Below are 27,757 nucleotides of genomic sequence, written 5' to 3' on the forward strand. Positions count from 1 at the left end.
TTTTGTTTATAAATTAATTATATTTTTACAAATCATAAGTTTTGAGTCATATGTTTTTGAGAAAAATACACCGTAGTAATTTTAAAATTCTCGACTGAAAAATAAGATATTCGAGCTAGCTCAACGGCACACAGTGTACTTTTTTAACACTTCATGCCAATTAATCGTAGCACTTTCGACAGAAGCAATATTTTCATATGAAGCGAAATGGCTTTGAAAGCTAATTTTATTGCCTTTTACGTAAATATATTGCCATTGAGCCACAATCACTCCTTGACCTTAAAAAAATTGGTCAAAAATAGTGTTTTTTGAAAAAAAAACTACTAATACATGTTATAGATTTTGAGACGAAAAACACAATTCCACTGTTTAAAAAACGAAAAAAAAATTGCAACCCCTCAATTTGAAAAATGCTTTATATATTGCATTTTTTTATTTGCATACAGCTGTGCATCCTTCACACAATTTTTATCCCTCGTAAAACAAGTCGGTTTAGTGCTATTCAAGACCTTTAATTTAAGCCAAGGTAGAAGTCTCTAGGCCCTTTGAGAGCTAAATTATTACGATTCTAAAGTTAAACTTCGAAAATTTCATTCGACATTTTACGCAATTATTTTTTCTAATTTCGGAGTAAAAACTAGTACAGCAGTTTCGAAGTTTGGTTTAAAATTGTTATAACTTGGCTCTCAGAGGGCCTAGAGGCTTCTACCTTGGCTCGAATTAAAGGTCTTGAATTGCACTTATTGTTCGAGGGATATAAAATTGAGTGAAGGATGCACAGCTGCATGCAAATAGAAAAATGCAATAAATAATGCATTTTTTAAATTAAGGAGTTCAAATTTTTCTTCGAATTTTGAACAGTGGAATCGTGTTGCTCGTCTCAAAATCTATAATACTAGTATAATAAAAAATACATAAATTTTTTGTTTTGGAATAAATCCCGTGTATTTTGCATGTTTTTTTTTTCGAAGAACACTACTTTTGACCAATTTTTTTAAGGTCAAGGGGTAATTGAGGCTCAGTGGCCACAATTGAAAGCGATTTACTATAGCTTTCAAAACCATTTTGTTTCGTATCAAAATGCTGCTTCTGTCGAAAGCGCTCCGATTAATTCGCGTGCAGTGTTCAAAAGGCACACTGAGCGGCTTGTCAAAAGACAAGAGATGTATTTTAAAATGCTGTGCATATTTTTCAGATATGAGTTCAGCGACAAAATCTATAAGAACTGGCCAATTTCATATCAGAAAGATATTTCAATTAGCACGAAATTGTTCCGAAAGTAGAATCACAATACCAAGAGTGTAATGGAAATTCTTAACCAAAATCGGATTTTTCGACCGACTCGGATTTAGGAGGGGAAATTTCCCCTATTTCCCCCCCGTAGATCCGGCCCTGAGCTAGAATAAATATGTAGTTGATTTACTATGAAAGGTGAATAGACCTTGAATAGGCCACATGTGAGTGAGTAAAAGAGGATCTTCCATATAGAGAAGCTAAGTTGAGGCGAATCACGAGATCAGTGAACAAGTATTTTTGATTTTGATCAAAACATATTGGATGTGATTGACTATGAACCCCAAATTTATGTTTAAGTTAATAATTATGTATGTCAAAAATTAAAAAAAAAAAAACATAGAAAGAAAATAACTAGTATTTTTTGAAACATTTTTTGTTCGGTTCAAGCCCGGTTCAACTCAACATCAAAAAATAAAAATAAAAACAAAAAAAAAGTTTTTTTCTAATAGCGACCGCACCTCGGCAGGCAATGACAGCTTCCCATAAAAATACAATCGCCGTTCGGAATCGGAGGAGAAGCTCGGCCAAACACTAACATATGTACATATGTATGTGTAAGCGCCATTCTATATTTATAGTCGGTGTCAAATGTTAGTGTACACATTGTTCTAATATAATATTCACAGTTATTTTCATGGAAAATTTTTTTCATTAATTATTTGTGAAAATATAGTTCATTCTGTAATATAAACCATATAAATCTAAAAATTTAAAAAAAATGCATACGAATCTCAAAATTTCTATTCAATATTTCTTGAAAATTTTCGAGTATGCAGTTTTGTAGCCCGTTCAGTTCTAGTGCAAGTTTCAAGTCGCTGAAAATTACCGTTCATTTTTTAGAATTTTTTCTATGGATTGTGTTTTTTTCCGTGTAACGCATGATCAAAATCTCTTTTTATATGGATGAAAATGCGAAAAACCCCAAAATTGAACGGGCTACAAATTTTCTAGAAATTCTGAATAAAAATTTTAAAATTTCTATGAGCATTTTTTGAATTTTTATGAACTTTATATAAAGTATATTTATATGGTTTATATTACAGAATGAATTCCTTGAAAATAATTGTGAATATTATATTAGAACAAGGTGTACACTAACATTCGATACCGACTGTATAAGTGAATTTAAATTAGTTTGGGGTCATTCCATGTAAAAGAGGAAACATAAATTTTAAAATTCCATAATTATCTCTATTTCAGTAGTAATCTCCTTTTTAAATGACTACATTTCATTAATCTGTTGAAAAATATCAAAAAATAAAAATAAAAAGAATCTGTAATTTTTGTCTATGGCGACTTTTATTTCATGCATACTAACTTACACTTTACACCAGTCACAAATTTAATTATTTTTTAATAACACTATGAAGATATGTAAGTTATCGTTACATGTTAAAAAATATTATTCGCTATTGTATAAGTTCCGACGAAATAGTTAAAATTCACAATTGATCCAATTCTGGACTAAAAGGTCGCACCAGTCGCAATGGAATGGCCCTTTGGCAACATTTTTCAAAAATAGCTACTGTATTAATAGGTTTTATAACTACATAATTGGCATTTTTTTCTTTAATACAAATATTTCAAAAATCCGCATTCACACGTTTTTTAATAAAATAACAAATTCAAAAGTGACCCCTTTAGACCGCTCGGTCGTCAAGGGTTAAGATCAATAAAAAAATAATGTTTGTTTTTCATCATTAACTCGTTTAACCATAATTAATTTGTGCCAAAAAAATTGCTTAAATTTCCCATAGTGCAGTGTCGTCATGGTAAAGTTTTCAGATCGAAAATTGTTCCCATTTTTCGGCGTAGAACCAAATTCTACTATTTCCCAACTATTTACACACATGCACGAAAGCTGACCAACGCTATGCACTATTCTTTTTTTCTTCAGTCTCACAAGCAAACACTTTCCACGTACATTTTTGGTTACGAAAGAAAAAAAAAAACAAGCATAAAATTTATTGCATTGTTGTTTGGGTGATTTTTACGCTGCTGTTCCAATTTCCAAATGTCATTTTATTTTTAAACACACCTTCTTACTCGCCACACGCATACCCGCGACGAATGCGCGCAGGTTCAACCAAAATATTTATGTTCGCGCTACTTGTGCGTTGCAAGTGGTGAAGATGCTACATTTGTGTGTAAATCTAGGTATGTAAATATGTAAATTGGTGTGTACATACATATATCGTGGAAACGCTGCCGTGTTGCAATCGCAATGCGTAACATTTTTATATTTATTGCTTTCAACTTTTTTTTATTTTTCTTATTTTTTTTATCTCGACTCACTTTTGCTTTTTTTAAGAAGCTATCAAAAACAGAAACTGAAAATTCTTCGAAAGCTCTGATCTACTGCATTTCGTCGTTGGCTGCCACACACAACAACTCGCTTGCCTCCCGCACTCGAAACTCCAAAGCTGTTTACACGTAAAAGTGCAACAAATTTTTATAGTTCATTGGAAATATTGCGGAAAGATTTCAACACTAGATTTGCTTGGCCAAAACGCAAATGTGTGGGTGGTGGGTGCGCACGCAGTGGAATGCATATGTTGTGCTACCGAAATTGCCTTTTTTCTGGCCGTTTTCGAAATAAATTGCTTTTGTTTTTCTTGCGCATTTAAGTAAACTATAAAAAAGCTGTTGTAAATTTTATCGGCTAAACATTGATCGTTATGTATTATCTATCCATATGTTACAACACACGATCGCAAGTGAATTATAATCGCAGTCACTGTTTGTTTTCAATGAGAGCGAATTTTATTAGTTTTCCGGGTTAGCTGCACGTAAATTTTGGTAATTTCACGCCACGTAGTGCCAATTAGTTGATTTTATAAGGTAGCTCTAATTAATAGCTTAATTTAAATTTTAGCAGTTTCATCAAGCATGAATGTAGTGTATAAAAATTTAATTGTTCAATTACTAATGCGCTTATGTAGATATGTTTAACTAGGAATAAATTTTAGTATGGCCCAAAAGTGGATTTAATTAGGCTTAACCACTCAATTAACGAGGTGCAGAATGTACTTCTTTTTTTCTTTTTGCTATTAAATCAGTTTTTTGGAAAAAATATTTTGTTTTCAATCATTACATAACCTTTAGTATGCAAAATGCGTTGTTGTTTTTTATCCATAGTTAAAAGCATGTTTACATTATCGTAATTGACGGCTCATTTGTAATTTATAAACAAATCATGCTGAAATCAAGTAATTTTGCTTTGTAAAATCTGTCAATAAATTAAATAGAAATGGGGTAATTTATCATAAATCAAGCACCGAATTAAGAAAAAAAGAGATTTTAATTTATTTTAGCCCCCATTGTTGGGGTTGAGTTTAAAAAATGCCTGAAGGTGTGCACCCATTTTTTTTTTTTTTTGTGCAATTAAGTACAAACCACACACTCGTACGTACACGTGCTAATCACTTATCTATAGAAATTATGAATGAAATGTGAACGGACTTGATTTATGTAAAGTAATTTGATCGAAACAAAGTAATTTATGCTGCAATGTGAACATAATTTAAGGTTTTCATTATTTCTATTAAAAACATTGGCGAGAGTTTTAAAAACTCTCTGGTGACTATAAATTCAAACCTACTATTCAAAGCCCAGCACACCTGCTGTGAAGGCACATATACAGCGACAGCACTTCTTTCGTTGGTCTCAACAAATGAGAGATTATTTTAAATTAAGAATTACACCTTAGTGACAAACATTTTTTTACTGACAAGTTTAAGCTTTTTCATATATTTTTCCGTAAAAAACACTGTGACAAGAATTTGTCACTGATATAGAATAAAATTTGACAGCTCTCTGGATACACTTGTCATAACTTGTGGAACTCATTCACCAACTGCTCGCCTGCAGGTTAGTGAATACGGAATTGTATTATGCAACAGGGCATCCCGGAAGTCCTCTCTCCATTTCTATGGCTTATATGTAAAAGTGAACCTACACTGAGCCAAAAGCACAATGGTTTTTTCAACCAAGTTATGGTTTTATTTTTTCATGATCAATAAGCCGATTGTAAGAAATGTGATTCAAGTTGAACATTTGAGAACAAATTCGTATGTATGGCAGTGGCTAAACAAGCAGAGGTGCTTCCTGTAATTTTTTGGCTTCCAGCAGTACGAGCGATGCATAATTTTTGTTTATTTTTTTCTGTTTTTGGGGTTTTTCTTAATTACGAAAAAGCCTCTGTGAAGTGCAGAACCAAATCAAACGACGAAGAAAATTGATTCAAGTTGAAAATTTGAAGACACATTTATAAAGCGGCTGTGTGCTAATCCCGTCAGAGGCAACATCTTAAAATGATAATTAAAATTTTAGTTTTGTATCTACGAATTATGAAAAAGCATCTGTAAAGTGCAGAACATAAACTTATTCAAACAAAAAATCGCCAACCAATAGTTTGGTTAATGTAAACAAAATTGTGGTTAATATTACCAAATCATTGTTGAAAATACCAACCAAGGCATTGTTAATATTAACCAAAAATCACGTTGATACCTTTTCAGGTTTGAATTTGGTAATATTAACCAATTTTTGGTTGATTTTCCTCTCAGTGTAGACAAAGAAAAATATGACACATAAAAACAAGAAGATTGCCTCTATGAAAAGTTCCTAGGCTTAGGGGTAAAACAGACGGTGAGAATTCCATATAAATTTCTGGATTTTATTTATAATAAAATAGACAATGAATTGCAGTGCATATGTATTTTCTGCATGTTTTCTCAACAGATGTTGTAGCCGAATGGATGTTTGTATTTCGTTGAAAATTACTTCTTAATTGTATGTGATGTCTTCTTGAGTTTATTGAAAAGTTTTCCTCCTTGCTGATGTGTGATGTCTTCTTGAATTTATTGAAAATTTAAATTCATATTCATATTATTAAATATCATACCTTAGCCAAGTAGGTAGAGGTATAAACTGCCGTAAAGTAGGTCTCGGGTACGAGGACAGGTCAGCGCATTATGGTTTTTTATTTTCATTTTATATTTTTAGCTTTTCTATTTTTAGATTTTAGCTAACCGAATAAAAATCGAGAGAATTATTTCTTGATTTTATTAAAAAGATAATCCCACTAAAACTCATAGAGATATCTTCTTACTTCTGTTCCATGTTATGTGGTGGTTTTCGCTCTATGTATTATTTCGTATTTTTGTCCTAAAACATTTTCATTTCAATTGCAAGAATCTATGTACATATATAAAACAGTACTTAACAGTTATTTTGCGGCAAATTGTAATTTAGTAGTTTTCATTCAATTACGCCATTAAATCGCTGCCCACCCGATTGACCTTTTATATTTAACAACAATTGTATCTTGTTATTTCAAGCACAAACATATCACGCAGCATGGGTCAATTAGTTTCGAATTAGTTACAACTTAGATATATTTATGCACATAAATGTTGCCTACTCCTCCTCCTCCTCCACCTCCTCATCTTGACAGTCAACGTCAGCGCCGCATTTGATGCTCTTCACTCATATTTAAGAAAAGCAGCGCTAAAAGAATATTTTCCAACTTATTAAGTCCTACGATGACGGAGCACCATGTTGTTGGAGCACCATGAGCATGCACTCATCTCCTCCCCAACCTCTTCACTTGTGTGCGTGCGTGCGTGCTCCTCCTTCTACTGCTATGTTGAGTTCATTCTAAATTTAGGCGCAATTGTAGGGCATTCGACGAGGTGTTGGTTGGTTGGTTGCTGGCTGATTGCCTTCGCTGCACGCTCGATGCACTCATTTTCCAAGCGCCCACACGTGAAGCGTTCACAATTCATAATTTCTTTTTATAGTAAGTGCACGAACACACTCATGCATATGTATGTATGCACCTACATATATATATTTATTAAAAATAAAAATAAAAATATGTATAAAGTGCTCTTTCAGTAGCTACTCATCAACGATTATGAATTTTACGAGGTGTTGATTATTGCATTTGGAAATTTGGGGAATGAAATTTTATTCGTTACCCAGCACGTGTGAAAAGTATAAACATCGAATACTTATACCATTTGTGTTTGTGCATTAATGTAAGTATAATTTTCAACTATGTAATTGCGGCTGTTACATTGCTTTTAACGATTCTTATTAGCCTTCGAATAGACCAGACCATTCATTGAGGTACATTTTTCTTTCTTCGGCGCTGTGATTTCGGCCTAAGCAATTTTGGCCAAGTCCTTCCTGACTTTTTACATCGAGAGAGAAATTAACTTCCCAGTTGCCTACTTTGTTCAAAGTAGATATTGTTGACAAGAGTCATTCTTCTTTGGATTTCGTGTTAGTGGATTAAAATGTTTCACAAAAGCGTTAAGCAGAAAATTTTACTTAGAGTCATCGAAAAAACCAACATTCGGTTTCGATTAAGTCGTCATTCTTAATTATATGAGATCTTGTTGACTCCAAGCAATATTGTCCGCCTAATATTTTAACCCACGTACTGTTCTTCTTAGTGAACTTCTTCAAAAATAGGTTGGAAAGACCCTTAAATGGGGAAAATAAAGCGTTAAAATAATTCTAAAAAAATGTCTTGCCAATTTTCGCTAAAAATCTTTGAAGGCAAGAATTGGGTATGAAATTATTCTTAAATTTTTCTAATTTAATCAAACTGTGAATTCCTTGCTCTTTAAACATCGGGGAATTTCGTAAAAATTTAGGTCTTAAAGACCCAATATGGTAAAAGCTTAAGGGTTAACACTTACGTAGCAAGTTAAAGTTTCTTCAATTCATTTGTAGTTCGTTTCGTACCGCAGAAAGCCTTGGTCCTGGTATTCGCCTTTTTATACCATTTCATATCTATGTTGATATCTGGTTCCGTTTTCGTATTATCTTTCGACTTCGTAGTTTTATTCATCTTTACTATCGTCATTTTATTCGTCCTCACACTCGTCTTTGTCTTACCCTTCGTCTTCGTATTGTTTTTTGTGTTCGTTTCGGTTTCATATTCGTCTTCATCTTCGTATTTGTGTAAGAGTCTCTTCGTCTTAGCCTTAAACTTCGTAATCGGTTTCGTATTCGACTTCGTAATCGTCTGCGTAATCGGCTTCATATTGGATTTCATATTCGCCGTCGCCGTATTCGTCTTCATCTTCGTCTTCATCTTCGTTTTCGCCTTCATCATCTTAATTTCGCATTCGTCTGTGGAGAAGTGGGATCGTATGGAACGCTGCTTTTAAGACACCTCTTCATAAATACATACATTTACATATAGAACAGCCCTAGGGGGTGGGTGCATTAAAATACCGACTTTACTTTTTTATTACCATCCTAATGTACATACAGAGACAATAGCTTAGCTACAAATGCATAACCCTTTAATACGAACCTAGCTTGAATGCACGTGAACCCAGTGGGCGACTGAGCGGCGATGAAGCGCCGTTATTGCAACATTGCACGTTTTCTCTAGTTTCTCTTTGCCACAGCAATTTACGAATTATTATTGACTTTGCTTTGCAATTTTTACACAGTTCACCAACTAAGGAGGTCAATATAATTTTTGCAATTTTTTTTCGTCTGTTTTAGTTTTTTTTTTCAACCACCCGAATTGCAATGTTGTGTTGCCGCCAGTCTATTATTTTCTCTTTTTTTTTTGTTGCCAATGCAATTTTTTGCGTTTTCGTCATAGTTTCCTCTATTCTAGTTGAGCCATTGTAACGTGTCTGAAATCGTGCAAACCCACAAAGCCACATAGATCTACGAAGAAGTGATTTCTTAGTCAACATACATTTACCTTTTTTTTTGCTATTGCTGTTAGGGTTTCCGTTTTGCTGCGTTTTTTTTTTTGTTTTTGGTAGCAAATGTTCCTTATTTTCAGTTCAGTTCAGTTTTGTTTTTTTTGCTCGCTATTTCTTCGCTCATTCATGCGTTCTTTTTACTGGCCAGTAGCCGTTGGTAGCGGCCACCACGGCGTGTCATCATTTGTTGCCTTCTGTTTATGGGCGACTAAATGTATTAGATTTGTTCTTATTGTTGTTACGGTGCCACCAACTGTGTGGTCATAATTACATACCTTACGTCGTCGTCGTCGTCGTCGTCGTCATTATCGTCGTCTAATGTGTTGCAATGAACTGTTGATGGCTTTAGCGGCACTTCGAATGCAGGTTAATGACTAACCAACGCTCTCGTGTGTAGTTTTGTGTGCGATTTGGGTGTTTACCATTTGCTCACACGGTAGGTGGTTGGCGGCATGATTTTACTTACCATTGCGCGCTTTCGGCGGTAATCCAGCTTATAAGTCAGATTATACTCAGTTGCTTTGCTTGAGCCGCAATGTACTTGAACCTGTTTTGTGTTAAGTTTTTTGTTTTGCGTTTGCCTTCTTTTCTTTTTGCACGCGACAATGTGCCATAAAGCGAAATTTATGTCTTTAAAATTGTGTAAATATGATCTTGATCGGTTCATTGGATCTGTGTAATATGGAAGTAGGTACCGGAAGGAACGGACAAGGATTTAGCGGGAGCCACGTATTTCTATTCAGTTCTACACCGACGAATCTAAAATGCAAAACAAAGTAGAAGTGAGAGTGTAGTCAGAACAACTGGGAGTACAAAAGTTTTTCCACCTACCGGACCACTGTAGCGTCTTCCAGGTCGAGCTTGCGGTTACACAGGAGGCGGTCGAGGGTTTAAATATCTATATTTCTCAGACACACAGGCTGGCTTGGTCATGTCGTTCGAATGGACACCGACGCTCCAGCTCTGAAAGTATTCAACTCGGAACCCGCTGGTGGTAGCAGAGGAAGAGGAAGGCCCCCACTGCGATGGAAAGATCAGGTGGAGAAGGACTTGGCTTCACTTGGCGTTTCCAATTGGCGTCAGTTGGCACAGAGGAGAAACGACTGCAGGAGGGCGTTAACGAGATCTCTTGTGGTACCACAACGGGCCCTACGGCGAGCCTAAGTGTACTGGTGGTGTGTCAACCTAACCTAAGTTAATAGGCTTGAAGCGATATGCATAGTTCATTAACAGTTCCATTAGATTTAATTAGCAGTAAGCCTTCAGATATAATAATATTTTTTTTTTTTTGCTGGCAGAATTTATTAAAATTGACGTATTAACTTTTTTATTATTTTCGCAAACGGTCTGGCGCATATTCTTCCACAAGAAATTCATGTTTATATGGAAAAAAAGTGCAAAACGCCGCCAACAAAAAAAAAATATATTAAAAATCTATGCGATTTTGAGCCGCTCAAAACTAGCACTTATTTTACTAAAATTTTATAAGCCTCTTAACTGCATACCCAAAAATTTTATAAAAACTCTGGTTAAATAGCTCGAAATTTAGATAAAAATTTGGGGAATTTTTATAAATTCTGTATAAAATTTGAAAGTATGATTTACATATATGGTTTGTTGTTAAAGTATGAACCATATTTTTATAAAAAAATAGCAAATAAATTTTAGCCTAAAAAACATTGAAAATGTTAAAAACACTATTCATCCATTTTTGACCGCCAGTATACCTACATTAGACTTTTCAAACAGGTAACAACCGCCTCCGATTTTCGAACCAAAGCCTTCATAAATCTCTTTCGTCTGACGTTGTGATACAAATTTCCATTAACTGATGATTTAAGTTGACTTTGACTTTTTAAACAGATGGCAGCCCTACTACATATTGTTTAGAAATAAAGCCATCTAAAACCTATTTCGATTTTTACCCATCTTTTAATAATTCATTTACCTTATTAAAAAATTTCAATCTAACTATTTAAACAGGTGGCAAGCCTCTTCAAACCACTCTAAAATATTCAAACTAAACATTTTTAATACTCTTGCGTTTGACGCCGATATTTTTATATTTCATATAGATACATACATATGTAAATTGTGTATTAAACTCAACTTTTCAAACAGGTGGCAACCGTATTCAAAATATTTTCAAAGAAAAACTTTAAACCTTGTTGTCTGACACCTATATTATGTTACGTATTTCAATTACATAATTCCTTTAATTCAAGTTGAATTTGAGGTTTTAAACACATGGCAACCCTCCTACATGTATTCAATTTAGAAATGCGGCCTTTTGAAACCAATTTCGATTGATACCCAACTTTTAAAAATTTATTTAATAATTTTGAAAAAAATTGTAACAGGTGGCAACCATTTTCAAAAAACTTAAACCATATCTACAAGCCAAGCCTTTAAATTTGACGCCTCATTGTTGAAAATCGAACGAACCGTGCAGTACTTATGACATTCACAAAATAATGGCTCCGTGGTACTTTATCTCACCTAGTCGATAGCTATCAATTTATTCTCTTGTACGCCATGCAAAAGACTATCTTAACTCGATTAACTAGCTTAACTTTGTACTAAATAGTTCAGCCAAGCACGATTAAGGTAAGGTGAAACCTCAACGCTATCAAACAAACTAGCCTAACTCATACGCTCCTATTTATTGTGGCGTAACTCCATTGCCTTAAAGCTTAACTTACGACAAAATAAGTGAGAAACTGAAATCGTCTATATGTATTTATCTAATATGAACCTCGATGAAATCTGAAACAAACTGCTGAAGAATAAATTGCTGCTGGGCTCTGAGCTAAATATATTCAAAATTACGAGTCTCCATCTCATCGCGAATTTGCTTAAAAATCGATTGCAAAGTTTGTACTGAAATCGGGATAAACAAGAAAGCGAGTTGTTATACATACATATGTAAACGTGTAAGAACAACAATTAAAATAAAAATAAATTTAGCAAACAAAATTCTTTTTCATAAACTCGCCTACAATTCTACAAATTCAGTGTCGAACTGGAAAACTTATGTTTTAATTTGCTTTTTTTATTCCTTATTTATTTGGTGCTCCATAAATTTAAGAGTGTTCACGTAACAACTTTTAAATTACTTTCACTCTCATTCGTGGCAGTCATTATTATCAAATACCAATACCCGAATGGTGAAGAAACTATAAACATATATACATACATACACTGGAATGTATGCATGTACATTCAAAGCCACATGTATACCATGATTGGAGTCAGCCGACCAAACAAACTCGGCTGACTAGAAAATTTGGTGCTTTCAATTATTGTTGACAAACATTAGCGGCTATGACGCAGCTTTTGTTATGGATATTATTTTCATTTTCCCTTATCAACTATGTACGTATTTTCTAAGCGCAAATTAAGTAACAATTATGTGCATGCTTGAATTCGTTAAAGCAGCCAAGCGATGGAAATCGCTTTAGAAAATAAGCGACTATAGAGTATGGACTGCTATCATCACCGCCGTCGTCGCAATTAATTGTTGTGACTGTTCGTTTTTTTTTTTGTGCGATTGATTATCGATTTTTCAAAAATGCATAATTTTTCTAAGTGACTTTTTAGTTTATTTTCCATTTATTTATTTACAAACATACAAGCAAGCGGCATGTTTTGCTTTTTCCTGCCATTAATTGCATGCTTGATTTGAAGATGTACACCTGAAATTCATTGGAAATTGAAATCGAAAGCGTTGTTGTGCCACACAGCAGCAGGCCAAATAGGTGAGCTTAGCTAACCGACCGGCAGGCAACCAATTTGCGCCTGTCTACTACAAGCCGGTGGCTGGTAGCCAGCCATCCAGCCACTTGTTTGTTTATACTTTTATGCTTAGCTTGCGGCGTATACATACATACATACATGTGTATGCATTGACTAAATTGCGTGAGCTCCATCCACACAGGTATTACGTTAGCATTGAGACATATATATGTATGTACATATGGGGACAAGTGGCGGGTGCGCATGCGCCTGCGCATTATGTATTATGTATTACATTGCATCGCTGCGCTGCGCTGCGCCACAAAAGGCCAAAACTACGCTTCCCATATGCGAGTCACAAACATTGACCGTGGCCTTTAAATAATAAATACATATGTATGTATGTATGTATGCATACATACTTGCTTGCAACATAAACTGCAAAAGTGCAAAATTCCTTTTTCCAACAACAACTGGTTTTTCCTGCTTGCTGTAGGCATACATACATACATACTACAGTTGGCCACAAAATAATAGGAGTGCGATATTTTTAACGGTTTTGGTCACTTGCCTTTTGTTAATTTAATCAAGCAATGAAACCGATTCAAAATAACGTTCCGGTTTCGGTTTCGGTTTCGGTTTTGGTTTCGTTCTTCAAATTTGTTTCGGTCTCGGTTTATTATCTATTATAAAGGTTAAGCTGGTTATACAACTAACACCGCATAAATTCAGATTTCAAACTTTGTATAAAAATTATAAAAATTTCGCAAATTTTCACCTATATTTCAAAATTTTTTTATCAAAACCTCTAGAAAAAATTGTGATATGCAGTTTTGTAGCACATTTAATTCTAGTACAATGGCAGTTTTTTGCTGCCAGTGAGTGTCCTCCATATAAAAGAAAATGGTCGAACATGCACTGTGTGGAAAAAACGTGAAAGACCTTCAACCAAAAATATTTCAAAAATCAACAAAATTCTTAGAAACTTGAAACTTGCACTGCATTATACTAGAATGGGCTACAAAACTTTATACTAAGATTTTTTCTAAAGATTCTTATTAAAAAATTTGAAATTTGGGTGAAAAATTGCGAAATTTTTATAATACTTGCACTAAGTTTGAAATCTCAATTCATATGGTGTTTGCTGTATAACCAGCTAGACTTTTACAAAAAAATAATAAACACTAAATAAACAAAAGACAAATAGCCAAAAATGATCAAAATATCGCACTCCTATTATTTGGTGGACAACTGTACATGCATTTATAGTTTCGTGTGCAATATGTAATGTCTGTTTTATTGTAGTTGTTGTTTTTTTTTTTTGTTAACCTTGTCTGTGCGGCAAGTATATCCTTCTGGTTTTTCGCATTGGCGGCGCGGCGCGCACCTCCTCACTTCAGTCGCTGTTGTGCATCTAGTTATTTTTAAGTCAAGCGTGAACCTGTTTTTCTGAGTCAACAAAAGCACAACTCGCTTGGCTTGTCTTGCGTTATTATTGATTCTGCGTCTGCAGCTCGATTGTCTGGTGGCATGCAAACACGACTGCGCATCTTCACTTTTTCACAGTTGCCTGCGCCGCATTTGCGCCGTTTATTTGTGCATATTTCTACCTAGTCTATTTTGTTATGTTTTTTCCATCGTTTTTGTTGTAATTTTTGTTTTGTTTCTTTGTGCACATGCTTTTTTATGTGCATATCTATATTTTTACTTGCAATTTTAATTCAATTACGAAGTATTTTTATTGCGTTTTTTTTCTTACAAGCCCACAAAATTTATGCACATACATACAGCCTACACCGCTTAATGGCCGCGTGCCATGCCTGTCGATTATATTTAGAAATAAAAACAAAAAAACGTTAACACATTGTCTGCGCTTCACCACAGAAATTCGCTTAATTTCCCTCTACATATTTGCAATTTTGTGTTTGTATTTTGTACAATATTTTTCTTTAAATTTTATTTTACCACCAACCACCGCCATCAAGTATCATTTCCCTGTTGATGTTGGTTTTCCTGCATTGCATAAATTACTGTTATTATGTTTCGTGTCGTCTTATGTGGTTTCCACTTGGTACAAACTTGCATTTAAGTATTTACTAATTTGCTTCGCTGAGTTACATTAGATATAATTTACTTCAATAAAACTTACATACTTAAACTAAACTCAACCAAAAACATTGGAGTTTTACACTTTTTTCTTAAACAATCTTCTAAAGGTTTGCAAACTATAACATCTTTCGTCAGACACCCATACATATGTGATAGATATTTTTATTCAAGTTTTTTATTCTAGTTAAATTTGATTTTTCAAGCAGGTGGCTACCCTCCTACATTTAGTTTAGGAATTAAGGCTTTTCAAAGACATTTCGATTGATACCCATATTGTAATAATTTATTTAACTTGTTAAATAAAATTGAATTCAATTTTTGAACAGTGGGCAACCCTCTTAGAACACCTGAAAATATATTCTATATTTTCAAACTAAAATTTGTTTAACACTTTGGCTTGACACCCATATTTTAATATTTCATATAACTTGTGTATAATTGAATTGAATTCGACTTTTCAAACAGGTGGCAACCCTTATAAACATATTTTTAAACTATAACCTTCTTAAGCCTAAGCCTGTTTCATATTACAACTCAATAATTCACCTAATTCCAGTTGAATTTGATTTTTCAAACAGGTGGCAACCCTACTACATGTAGTTTATTAATAAATCCTTTTCAAAATCATTTCGATGGGTACCCATATCGTAATAATTCGTTTATTTTATTTGAATTAAATGTTTTAACAGGTGGCAACCCTTTTTGGGTCCTAACCTAGCGAGAGGACCGCGTAGGTATGCGTTGTATCGACGTCAGTATTTAAGATTGTGGCATGACGATCGGACTTCCGGCCGCAAAAAGTGGTTACAAAGTCGTAAGAACAATACTCTTTGTTTTTGGCCCCAATCCTTTGGAAGAGAGTACTCGGTAAAACCCATCTATGCCGACGGCTCCAAGACTTAAATACCTTAAAGACATCAACGATTTTAAGGAAAGATCAATGGGAACCGATGCATGATGCAATACTGATGTACGCCAACCAAATGTTTTCTGATATGCATTAGTTCCTCTCGACGATACTGTTCTATATTTTTATTCCAACCTCTATGGATCCTTGGATGCCTTAGGTATCATAGATGTGTATATATTTCTTTTAGAAGATCAGGATATTTAGTAGAGTGTCTTTTCTCTGCGCCTATAAGACGTTCTTTAGACTCAGATGGTGCATTTTCGAGTTACTTACTCTTTCACTCAACAGATTACTCAGATTAATCAAAGAAACTACAAAGTTTGCGGAGGAGTAATGATTTTCTATACTAACCTGTTTCACCCTTTTTATCCCTTCTGTAGGACTTAAGTACTTACGATGGGCAACTTTGCCTGAATGCCGGCTTCGTCGCCACCCAGTCCTTTATTCTACAATTTTGGTACGTTGCCACTTTCTCCTACTATTCTGCTCCTGATTACTACTAGCATACCATTCATGTCTCCAATTGCTTGCATTAACATTAAATAAACTAAAACTTTCGCTAAATAATTTCAAATTGAAATTTCACTATGACAAATTTTACGCTTTAATAGGCTCGTCAGTCCATTGGCTTTACTGAGTTTTTGTTTCTCCCTTTATTGTTGGAATTCAGCACAAATAGTGCAACGAAATGTGCTATAAAATAAGTGCAACTGTTGTGCCTGAACCACAATTATTCAAGCATTCACAAATCAGCAGTTTCATTTACAAATTGCAGTAAATTTTTTTTTTTGGGCACAGTAAACATTCATAGGTATTAGGGTGGTACTTATAATGTCAACATAATGGGGTATGACTTAATTTTGTTTTACGTGTAAAATAGAGACTTCAACGAAAATTAAGAAATTGAAAAAATTAGGGCTAGAAAAAATTTCATTTTTTAATGTTAAAAATTCTATTAAATTTGGAAATTTAGATTAGCTATAACTCAGCGAGTTTATGAATTTATATAAATAACTTTCAAAAATTTGTCAAATTTTATCAGATTTCAAATCAAAATTTTGTCGAATTTTTGCAATTTTTGAAATTAAGTAAACATTTTTCGAGTCCCAGCACAGTGGGAAAGTTTCACCTGATTTTGTTTAAAAATTACTGGACGAGTTAGTTTTTTAATAAATTTAATATTTTTTTAAATACTTGCAACGGATTTTAGAAATGATTGTGTAGGCCTGATTTGAAAAACAAATTTTATTGATATTTTTATCACTATATGTCAAAATTTACAGTATTTTAAGAAACCATCAAACTTCATATAAGTAAGATTTTATTGGTGACAAATTTCAGATTTTAAAGTTGGCAAAAACATTTTTGAGGTCGTTGATTTCGATTCTAATAGAATCGTAAAATTCCAAATGGCCGTTCCAATGGGTCGTATGAATAAAACTGAACAATTCTTAATATGTCAGACCTTTTATTTATTTGAATAAATCGGGTAAAAGGTCTCAAATTTCAAGAAAAAACAATTGCTTAGTTTTTATTCATGCGATCCAATATTGCGTTTGCTAACCAAAATTCGTAACTTATGCATTTTTTGTAGGGGGTTTTGGCTTAACTGAATATACTGTTCTGATGACAGAATCGCGTAATTAAAAATGGCCAGTTCAATATGGCGGCTGCTCGCAAAGAAAAAAATATACGGAACAAATATTTTTAGGCTTTCACCGTATGCTCATAAAAAATACAATCTTTTTTTTTTAATCGGGCGTAGACAATCGTTTTTAAAACCCGTTCAAAATATATTTATCAAAAAAAAAATAATATTTAATTTGGAAAAAAAAAATTTATCTTCCAGCCGGTTTTAAATAAAAGCAGTCCAAAATTTCCCACTATGGCTGGCAGAACCCAATTTTTAAAATTTTTTTTTTTTAATTTTCGTGGAGGTATTTTTGTATGCTGAACCAAATAAAAGGGTGCCCCATACAAAATTTAGATGTTCAATTTTTAAGAGTCGCCCTAATACATACTTTTGTTTAAAAATTACATATGTACATATATATCTAGGTATAGACAGTCTCGCCTTTCTCTAGTCAATTTTGTTTCTTTTTTTTTTTGCAATACGTCTCTGTTTGTGTCGCTTCAATTCGTCAATTAGTGGCTGCACGTGCGGTTAGGTTTGCCTGGCTGACGATTTTCTTTACCTGGCAAAGGTTTGGGATGCATTTTATTTGACGAAGTTGCGATAATTTACTTACTGCAAAAATGGCTGCAACAACTGTAGTCGTCTTGCAGCAATATAATTTTAATTTTATATACACTTTTTTAATTTATGTCTCTAAATTAAGCCTCTTCCTCTAAGCCTCCACACTTTCGAGTATTAATTTCAATTTCGTTTCTTCTTCTTTTTCTACTTCCAGATATGACGTCGGTCATGATGGCTACCTAGATTTGACTGAATTGAAATTCATGATGGAAAAATTGGGCGCACCACAAACTCACTTGGGTCTCAAGCAAATGATTGCCGAAGTCGATGAGGATCACGATGGTAAAATTTCATTCCGTGAATTCCTGCTAATCTATCGCAAGGCGCAAGCCGGAGAACTCGACAACGATTCGGGTCTCAATCAGCTAGCACGACTCACCGAAATCAATGTAGAGGAGGTGGGTGTTACCGGCGCGAAAAATTTCTTCGAAGCTAAAATTGAACAACAACTGCGTTCGAATAAATTTCACGATGAGATACGACAGGAGCAGGAAGAGCGACGTCGCGAAGAAGAAGAGCGCGCCAATAGGCGTTTGCAATTTCAACAGCGTGCAGCGATCTTTCAGTAAAACAAAAAACAATAAATCGATTGATTGCGCGTAGTACGTTTTGGCGGGGAACGGAAGGGGAAAGTTTTTAGAAAACATTTAAGATTTATCATCAACAATTTGTAGATTTGTAAGCAAGCACATCATTTAAGAACATTAGCAGCAACGTATGTACGACGGAAGATGGAAATGTGTTTTAGAATCATAGCAAACAAATGAAAACTAAAAGAAAGAAAACACGCGAAGGAAGTTGTATACGAAGAGAAGAGAATCACTCACACACATCGCATATCGCATAAATATTTTATAAGCATCAATTACTAAAAAATACTATTAATAATTTTACGCAAAGCAAGCTTACAAGAAAAACCCGAAATAATTAATTAATTAGGGTATTCCCTTAAACTCGTAAAAATTGGAAACTCGAAATGCGAAAGTAAATAATATAGAAAGTTCGAGTCTTTTGCGCCAATTTTCAGGGAATAACCCTAACAATATAACATAAGTAAATATTAAAGTGCATAACTACTTTTCTCTACGCAAGTATTGATACCAAATTGTGTGCGCATACATATACAAACTATATACATACGAAAAGCGCCTGTTAGTTTTAAATCCCCACCAACCATTTAAATAGTAGCGTTTGCACCAAATTTAATTGCTTTGCTTAGGGTGGTGTAAGGTATAAAGCCTAAAAGTAGACTATAGCAATGCTTACCCTATAAACGTGAAGAGGTTCGTACTCGTATCAATTCACTTTCGAAATTTTTAATTTACAACTTTATTGAAAAAAGCCAGACTAAAGCAAATTAGCGTAGTGGTGAGCTTTTACCACTTTGACGAGCACCAAAGAGCTGAACTACTCGCAAAAAATTCAAAGTGTTTTTTGAAATTCGGTGATGTTTTTCTATGTTTTTTTTTTATTCAGTGAATTTGTTCGTTCGTGCGCATGGTTGCATTTTCTCCATTTAAAAAGTCGACAACGAGAGCATATTTAAATACATTTTAAATATTTGTGTTGAAAAAAATTCGAAAATTTTCTAATTCTAATAATTGTCAGAAATAAATACTCGCGACTTTTATGTCTCAATTCGCGAGTAAAAAAGGAAATAAATAAAAACTGTTTAAAAATTCGAAGACTCGCGACTTCTATGGCTCGCGAATTTCAAATTTCAGCTCGCGAGTATAAATAATTAAATATAAAAAAAGCTTTCACAACTCGCAAATTTAAAAATTGAACTCACGAGTAAAATAGAATAGATAAAAAAAACTCTAAAACTTCTGCGACTCGTAAATTTTAAATTTCAACTCGCGAGCACAAAAAATATTTATAACTTGCGAATTTTAAAATGCAACTCGCGAATAAAAAAAATTTAAATATAAAAAAAACTTGTACGACTCGTGAATTTAATATTTCAACTCGTGAATACGAATAAATAAGTATAAAAATTGTATCACTCGCTAATTTCAAATTAAAAAATTTCAAGTAAAAAAAGGATAAAATATAAAAATTTAAGCAGAAACAATGACCAAAACATTTTGAACTTATACGTTCTATATTGCAACTCTCGATTCTAAACAAAAAGAAAAAATAAAGTACTAGATGAAAAACAAAAATCGCGTAAATTTTGGACTCTCGAATTTTACTGGCATACCATAAAATGTCGTGGCTGTCGAAAACAAAAGGAGTAATTCTAAAAAATCCATTGATTTTTATTTTTTTACTCCTTAGTTAGTTATTTATTTCATTTCAAATTATACATTTCAAAGCGCGAGCCAAATAATGTATCGCGAATTTAAAAAAGCCACTTAAATTTTATCACCCATTTCAATTTGATTTTACATTTCAGCTCTCGAGCCAAAAAAAAGCATGTCCGACTAAAGAAAAAATCTGTAGGATTTTAAATTTCAACGCTCCGAAAAAAGTAGTAGCATTTCAAAAACAAAAGGAGTACACCAAAAAATGTAGGCCAAAAAAATAAAAAAATTAAATCAACTGCATCTAATATTTTTCTTTTGGCACGCGAGCTTAAATCAGTAGGAAAGTACCCAAAATCAGCAATATCAATTTTTTTTTTGTACGCGTGAATTTAACATTTCGACTCGCGACTCAAAAATCAATAATAATCGACCTCATTGCGAGTCGTTTGTCAAGAAAATTGCATAGCATTGCCTAAAATTTGGACTCGACTACTGTATGAAAAAAATGCAAATAAACAATTCTTTTGTGTACATTTAACTGTAAAATGCAAATTTTATATAAAAGCTGCTTTCTAACGGTTTTTTTTTGTACATATTAAGCAAAGCAACGGAATTTGGTGCAAATGCACTTAACCTTTTTGGGTGTGAAATTTTGTGCAAAAAATTTTTTTTCGGAAAAAATTTCGACCTTACAAATTCTGCTGAAGCTCAAATTCGATTTTTCTTTTTGCAAAGAGTTTTGCGCCCTAATATCCATAAGCAATTCAATTCAATTTTATAGAGTAAAAAAAAAATATAAAAAACAGTTAAAGCAAGCATAGCAACATTGAAAAAAAAATCGTAGCCGCTTAGTATAAGCAATTAGTTGTATGTATGTACTTGTGTCAAGCAATAATACGCACTATATAGAATTAATTATACACAAATAATACTTATTACCGTACAATTAGCAATTTCCGTATAGGTCATTTGTTATTATTTGCGAGCCGTTTTTTTCGTTTTGGGATTTTCGCAATATTTTTCTGTATTGTATGTAGGCAGGCAAATATTTTTGAATTGTGGTTTATTTAAAGTAAGTTTGTTTTTTTGTGCCATTTTTTTATTTGGTAAATTTATTTGTTTTTTATTTTAATTTTATTTCATTTTTAATGTTTTTTTTTTGTTTGTGGAAAAACCTTAATTTTATATATGTGAAATATTTTCAAGTACAGGCGTTCGTTTGAAAAACAAATAAAATTTGCTAAATGTCTAATTTTTAAATTCATGACTTCAGTGTTAAGCAAGAAAATTCTTAACTCGCGAGTTACATTTCTGCTCGCGAGTCAAAAATTAGTGAGTCGAAAACAGATAGACGTAAACATCACCTTTATAAATACATACACGCGTACAGCATTTAGGGCCGGTTACTCAATGTCTGGTTAACACTAATCTCCGTTTAAACATCATTTTCGACGTGTTCGACTCCATGCATATAACATGGAGTCGGTAACGTCGATAACGATGTTTTACCGGAGATTAGTGTTAACCAGACATTGAGTGGCAAGAAACAAATTTAAATAATAGGCAGTTTCCACAACACCCAAATTGCGCGCTTTCGACACTGTTCTCAATTTCAGCTGGAGTCGCCATACGATTCTCAATTTCGGCGTACAAAATTGCCTCAACTTAGCGAATACAACACTAAAAAACAAACCTCAATAACACGCAAATATAAACAAAGCAGCCAAACCGAAAAAAAAATAACCGAAATTGAAATTAAGATGGTCGTGTAAACAGCTTTAATTTCAAATTGTAATTTACGATGGAAATTGCGCAATTTGACCGTGGTGGAAACTCCATATAACTCTGACTAGCGAATTTAAATTTGAAGAAAAACTAATTATGGTTCTTAAATTTTATTTAGAGCAGTAAAAAAGCCAGCGTGTTGAAAGTTAAATTTTTCCCCAGTAGCATTAAAATGTCAACTATATGTACTGAATAATTAAAAAAAAAATATCGAAAATATCAAATTATTATTTAAAAAGTAAATTTTTTTGCAATTTTTTTTTTTATTTTTTATGTTGCAATTATTTTTTAAAAATTGTTTTATGAGAAAATTTATTTTCATGACCAAGCTTATGATGTAAGTTTCTAACTAATATAAATATGTATTCATGTATGTATATGTAATGTACTATATGTTAAAATAACCACCAAGCTTAATAAATATTTTAAAATACTATTTATGTATGTCTGTATATTTAATTATTTAAAGTTTATGCTAGCAGCAATAAAAATTGAATATTACATAATAATAAAACCCTTTAATAAAAGTATATCGTACATTTAACATAAAAAATCCTCGGGGGAATTTTTATTCATGATTGGAGGTAAGGGAAAAGGGGGAAAACTCCCGGGAGTTTCTGTTCAGAATCGGTCTGTATATGCTTAACTAACCGTCTATTAAATTCTCCCGCAAATAGCCAAAAAGTTAATTCAATTCTATTTTTTCAATGCACGCTTCGAAATTAGTTTGGCATGAGGCAAAAGCGATAGTAAAAGCAGCGGTCATAGAGAAATCTAAGAGGACCCTTTACAAACTTTTTTCCCCGAGGCCAAACGAAAAGTCTTTTTACAATTTTCATAAGGGTGATGATGTGCCTTAATATTGTGTCCGGTTCATCAGGAGGAGTTCGAAGGACACTGTGAACATATCCATTGACCAACCAGTGCCACCAGTGCCTCTATCTTTTCTTTAGCGGTTTTTTTTTAACATAAAATTTAAATATTTTTACATCGGATCATAATAGTTGACTTGTCAGGAATGAAAAAGTGAAACGTGTATTTCAGTAAAAGCCTGATTATGGCAACTTAACTTAACGGAACGTAGAACTTAGAGAATCAAAATGAAGCGGATTTCGAAGTGGCAGTAAGTTACGTTAAGTTTCGGCTGTTCAATTATAAGCAACACCCATTTAACAGAATTTTTCAGAGAGAGCCGTAAGTTACGTTAAGTTCATAACATAAACACTTTTCTGTTCCGTTTTCTACCAGGCGCCCATGGAAGCACAACAGGCAACAGTGCAAGTGCTACAGTCACAGCTACGCACATCTACTGAATGTATAACTTCCGGTTTAATTTTAGAGTGTTGCATACCTTTAGGTGCCGATTCAGACTAATAAGAACTTTGTTATATTCAAAACATTAATGGTAATATATTTAACTTATTCGAACTTAATTTAATATTTAATACCAATGCAATTCACTTACAGTACTACTTATTGTTTATTAATCAAAAACGGAAAACACATATTTAATCTATGAAAGGACCAATATTAGTATCTTCCACACATTCACCGCTTAACGTAGATAAAAAAAAATGCAATACTTCATTCATGCCATTGACTGCACATAGAAATTACTTTGCGCTGCTGGCGTCTTCGTTCTTCACAGGCAATGTATTGTTACCAGCGCCCACTGCGCGCTTAACTGCCGCATGCCGACAACGCAGCATATCACTCTTCAACGCATAAGAGCGCTGGCATACCGTACACTTATGTGGCTTTAGCTGCAGATGATAACCGCGCACATGCTGCATAAGTCCATTGCGGCGCTTGAAGGCGCGATCGCATAAGCGACACATATGCCGCCGCTGATCAGTGTGTGTGATGCTGTGCTGGTTGAGGCTGTTGGCTGAGGCGAAAGCCTTGCCGCATACAGGACACGTGTATTCACGCGCCAAAGCTGCGGAATGCTTCTGCTTTGAAGCAGCTGGTGTGGGCGCGTCGCCTAGGGTTTTACGCGCACCCGACAAGGGGGACGCTTTCACGGCGCGTTGTTTACTTTTTCCTCTGGCACGATTGCTGCGTCCACGGACACGATTATCGCTTGCTTGTTTTTTGCGTTGCCTAGCTGATTTGCATTTGACTTCGTGCCGGCGATAGAGACGCCAATGATTGAAAGTGCTGCGCCGACAGCAGCGGCACTTGAATGTTTGCATTTGCGATTTGAACCAGCACAGTGGGAGCGCTTGGCAAATGTAGCGCATATGATTGCGCAGTGCGATTTTGTGTCGAAAGAATTTCTCGCAGCCACAGCAGGTAGCGGCAAAATATTTGGTTGCGCGTTGCGGCCAATGTCTACGTGTACGCTTGTGACGCAGCAGGTGGTAGATGCTCTTGTAGTGCCCATGGCAAACGAGACAGCGGAAGCGAGTTTGAGACTGGCACACTGGCGCTTGCTGTTTTGTGGGCGTCTTAGTAGCGCTTATCGACGATGCGACAGCGTTGTCGCCATGCGCGGCTTGCTTTCCTAGGACTTGCACTTCCAAGCATTTGCATTTGCGTTGCAGCAACAGGTAACGCCGACGCAATTGCCGGTATTCCGTAGCAAAAAAGTCGGGTGTAACTGCTGCGGTTACCTTTCGTTCTAACGCATTTAGCCGCGCGATGACTTTACTATTTATCTTCAAGCGATGCTTGCGACGCTTCGGTGGTGGCGGCGGTGTTAGTGTAGGCGCTACGGGCTTCGAATGATTATCTGTTCTAGGTAAAGTAGCAGCGTAAAAGCTGCCCGTTTTGACTGAATCATTGCTTTGCGTTGGAGGAACATTGCCAATACTATGGTAGGGCTCATGATGACGCAGAAATGTACGCTTCATTTCAAGAATTCGTACTACATTCGGCGCGCCAACGTTTGATACATCTTTGGGAATGGAATTTGGTGTTATGAAAGTATTTTTTGCGTGATGTGAGTCGGCGAGACCAAATTGCTGTTCGAAAATATTTGGCTGTTGGTAACTAAGATTATCTTCAGCTTTGTGAGTTCTATCTGCCTGCGCAGTTGTCAAAGGAAAGTCCTTTTCCACTTTACAATTGAAATTGTACGGCTCATTCCTCAAATCGCCAGAGGTGCCACCATATGGCTTCCACAAGTAATCGGCAGGCACGCTTACCATAGGCAATTGTGCTTGCGCGTGTTGTTGCTGTTGCTGCTGTTGTTGATGCTGATGCTGTTGAAAATTATTATTAAGTGTCAACATATTTTGCTGCTGCTGTTGGTTATATGGATGCTGAAGCTGTCGCACTTGCAGCTGCTGCTGCTGCTGTGCATGCTCTCCCTGTTGTTTTTGTTGCTCTGCACGTAACTGCGATCCTTCTTCCAATGGTGTCTGTGACTGATGCGCCACATTATAGTGCTGATTTAGGGACTCCACACTAAAGAATTTCAGCTGACAACATTGACAGGTGTGGAGTTGAAATACCGATGAAGATTTAACAATACTCTCATTCAGCACTACTATATTTGGTTTGGCATGCGCTTTAATGGCAACGGTGGGCGATGTAGACGCGGTCACCCCCGATGGGACAGCAGTGCTATCGGCATTCGGTGCAAGAATATCATTTACTGCAGTTACCACCAATTTTTCGTTGTGAATGTGTCCGCTTGCCGTGCCATTAGACAGATTTAGTGAAGCGTCGGCAAAATCACTTACGGAAGTGACTATTGGCCGGGTTGAGCGCGTCTCTGCTGCTGGGGAGTGTGATGATGCGGCCACGTTTTCTGTATTAGCATTATTGGATGGGACGTCATTAATCGAGGAAAAGTTTTCTTCTGAAAAAATTTAATAAAAAAATATATCTTTTTTTTAGAAACTTAAACGCGCATATTTGCTTACTATACATTATAGCTGCGTTATCATTGTCACCATGCTGTTGCTCCTCTCCTGCATAGCCCCCCTGTTCGTCATCTTCAGGTTCGGCATTTGCAATGAACTCTGCAGCCTCCCCATATTCGGTACCGTCAGTCTTTTCAGTCTTATATATATTTCTGAGCTGCCATTCCTCTTTCAAATCCTCTGTCGTGTAAGCGTAATTGTGCTCTTCGCTAAGCAGATGCGTCTGAAGTAAGTCATGTGCACTAGGCAGAACAGATTTATTTCGCTGTTGCCCTTGATGATGCTTTGATTGTTCCGGTTCCTGCTGCTGCTCCTGCTGCTGCGCCTCTGTTCCATTTTCACAATTTGTGTTCGCATCATCGTCTGGTATATTAATAAAAGGATCATCTAGATTTATAATCTCCATTATGTCACAATTATTGATGATGTCCTGCGCATTTAACATAGGAAAATCACAAAAATCATATTTTTGTTCAACGCTTGTATCCGCTTCGTTCTCTTGTTCACAACCCTCGTCCATACCCATATCCAAATCATCAGACAAAAAGCTTTCAAACCCCTCCGCTACCTCTTGCTTGACACGTACCACTGGCTCTTGCTTCACCTTAAGCTGCCTTTCGATGGCGCGTGTGCTATTATTCGCCTTCTCTATCCGATATTTACGTTGCAACTCACTTTGAGTCTCGAGTACTTTGTCGACAAAGCGTGAAAACGTTTCCAAACGTTTGAGGCAAGTGCGACACATTTCTTTCGGCAAGTGATCATCTTTTTGTATGTTGAGTGTGGGAAAACATTTCTGTATCATGCCATAAATCTCGAAATTCGTAGAGAACGATACTACCGACGAGCAGGTACTGCCACACAAGCGACACTTAACTTTCGGTGCGCTCGGCGAGCTTGTCAAAGGAGTGTTTTGTAATCCCTTGAAATTAAAATTAAAATAAGAACGTTTATTAAAGTGATCTATTAGCTTACGTTCTGCTCTTCTTCGTCGCAGTCTTCGACGTTGTCTTCAACTGGCTCCGCAACGGGGATATCGTCGCCATCTGTGGTTTTTTCTTTACTTTGCACTAATAGTTTATCCTTGGATACGTCTTCAGTTGGTGCCGCTTGAAGATTGTCGGGCGCATGTATATGCTTTAACATACGCAAGCTTGGCACTGCTGCCTTCTTTAAAATCTTTCGATCAGCCGAACACTTGAAGTCCTCATCCCGAAAGTGACGACTACAAATAGCACTCCATTTCGAGGGACGCCAATCTGTGCCGCGTTCTGCGAAATCTAGCCATTTCTGCAACAATTCCTCGCGTTTGAAGGGAAATCTGGAAAAGAATGGTACTTTTAAGACTGCTGGGGAATCATTCGCGTGAAACACTAACTTATGAAAAGATATATTGTCCGCATGTCCATATTTATCACTACAGTTTTGTACAGCACAAAACGAAGGCATTTTTATAGGCCTTAGCGATATTTCAATTATTTATTTGTTTCCGAAAATACATAAAATTGTTTGTTTTTTCTTGGATCCCAGCTGCAACTTTCGACTTTTTATCAATAGTTGCGTTCGATAACAAAATTAGCCAACACCAGCCAACAATCAAAATCAAGAGAGTAAGCGAAAATTCTCTCCCAAAGAGATGAAAAAGCAAAAAAGTAAACGAACAGCAAATTAGCCATTACTTGCAAAAACCGGAAGAAGAAGACACACCAGCTGACTTTGTTTATGTTTTATTTGTAAATAAACTGAAATTCATGTTGCCTCCATAGAGAAAAAAGGAAATTGAACGTTCAATGTTCGCC

General features: G+C 35.0%; 2 protein-coding genes across 2 annotated transcripts in view; one reads left to right on the forward strand and one right to left on the reverse strand.

Annotated features, from left to right (window-relative positions):
• Nucleotides 1–19,749, forward strand: part of LOC118740836 (EF-hand domain-containing protein D2 homolog) — a 51,577-nt gene extending 31,828 nt beyond the window's left edge. Inside the window, exon 2 of the mRNA XM_036472551.1 lies at nt 18,207–19,749. Within this exon, the coding sequence (XP_036328444.1) occupies nt 18,207–18,621 (415 nt within the window). The 3' untranslated portion in view covers nt 18,622–19,749. The remainder of the gene's footprint in view (nt 1–18,206) is intronic.
• A 3,575-nt stretch (nt 19,750–23,324) lies between these two features.
• Nucleotides 23,325–27,539, reverse strand: LOC118740837. Its single transcript, XM_036472552.1, has 4 exons — nt 27,337–27,539; nt 26,934–27,279; nt 25,959–26,880; nt 23,325–25,894 (listed from the first exon to the last, which is right to left on the reverse strand). Exons 1-4 carry the CDS (start codon nt 27,405–27,407, stop codon nt 23,700–23,702), a joined length of 3,534 nt encoding a protein of 1,177 aa, XP_036328445.1. The 5' UTR covers nt 27,408–27,539; the 3' UTR covers nt 23,325–23,699.
• Nucleotides 27,540–27,757: the final 218 nt, after the last annotated feature.

This window comes from Rhagoletis pomonella, unplaced genomic scaffold (assembly GCF_013731165.1).
Source record: "Rhagoletis pomonella isolate Grant_MI unplaced genomic scaffold, Rhpom_1.0 Rhpom_scaffold_00006, whole genome shotgun sequence".
Classification (NCBI taxonomy): Eukaryota; Metazoa; Arthropoda; class Insecta; order Diptera; family Tephritidae; genus Rhagoletis; species Rhagoletis pomonella.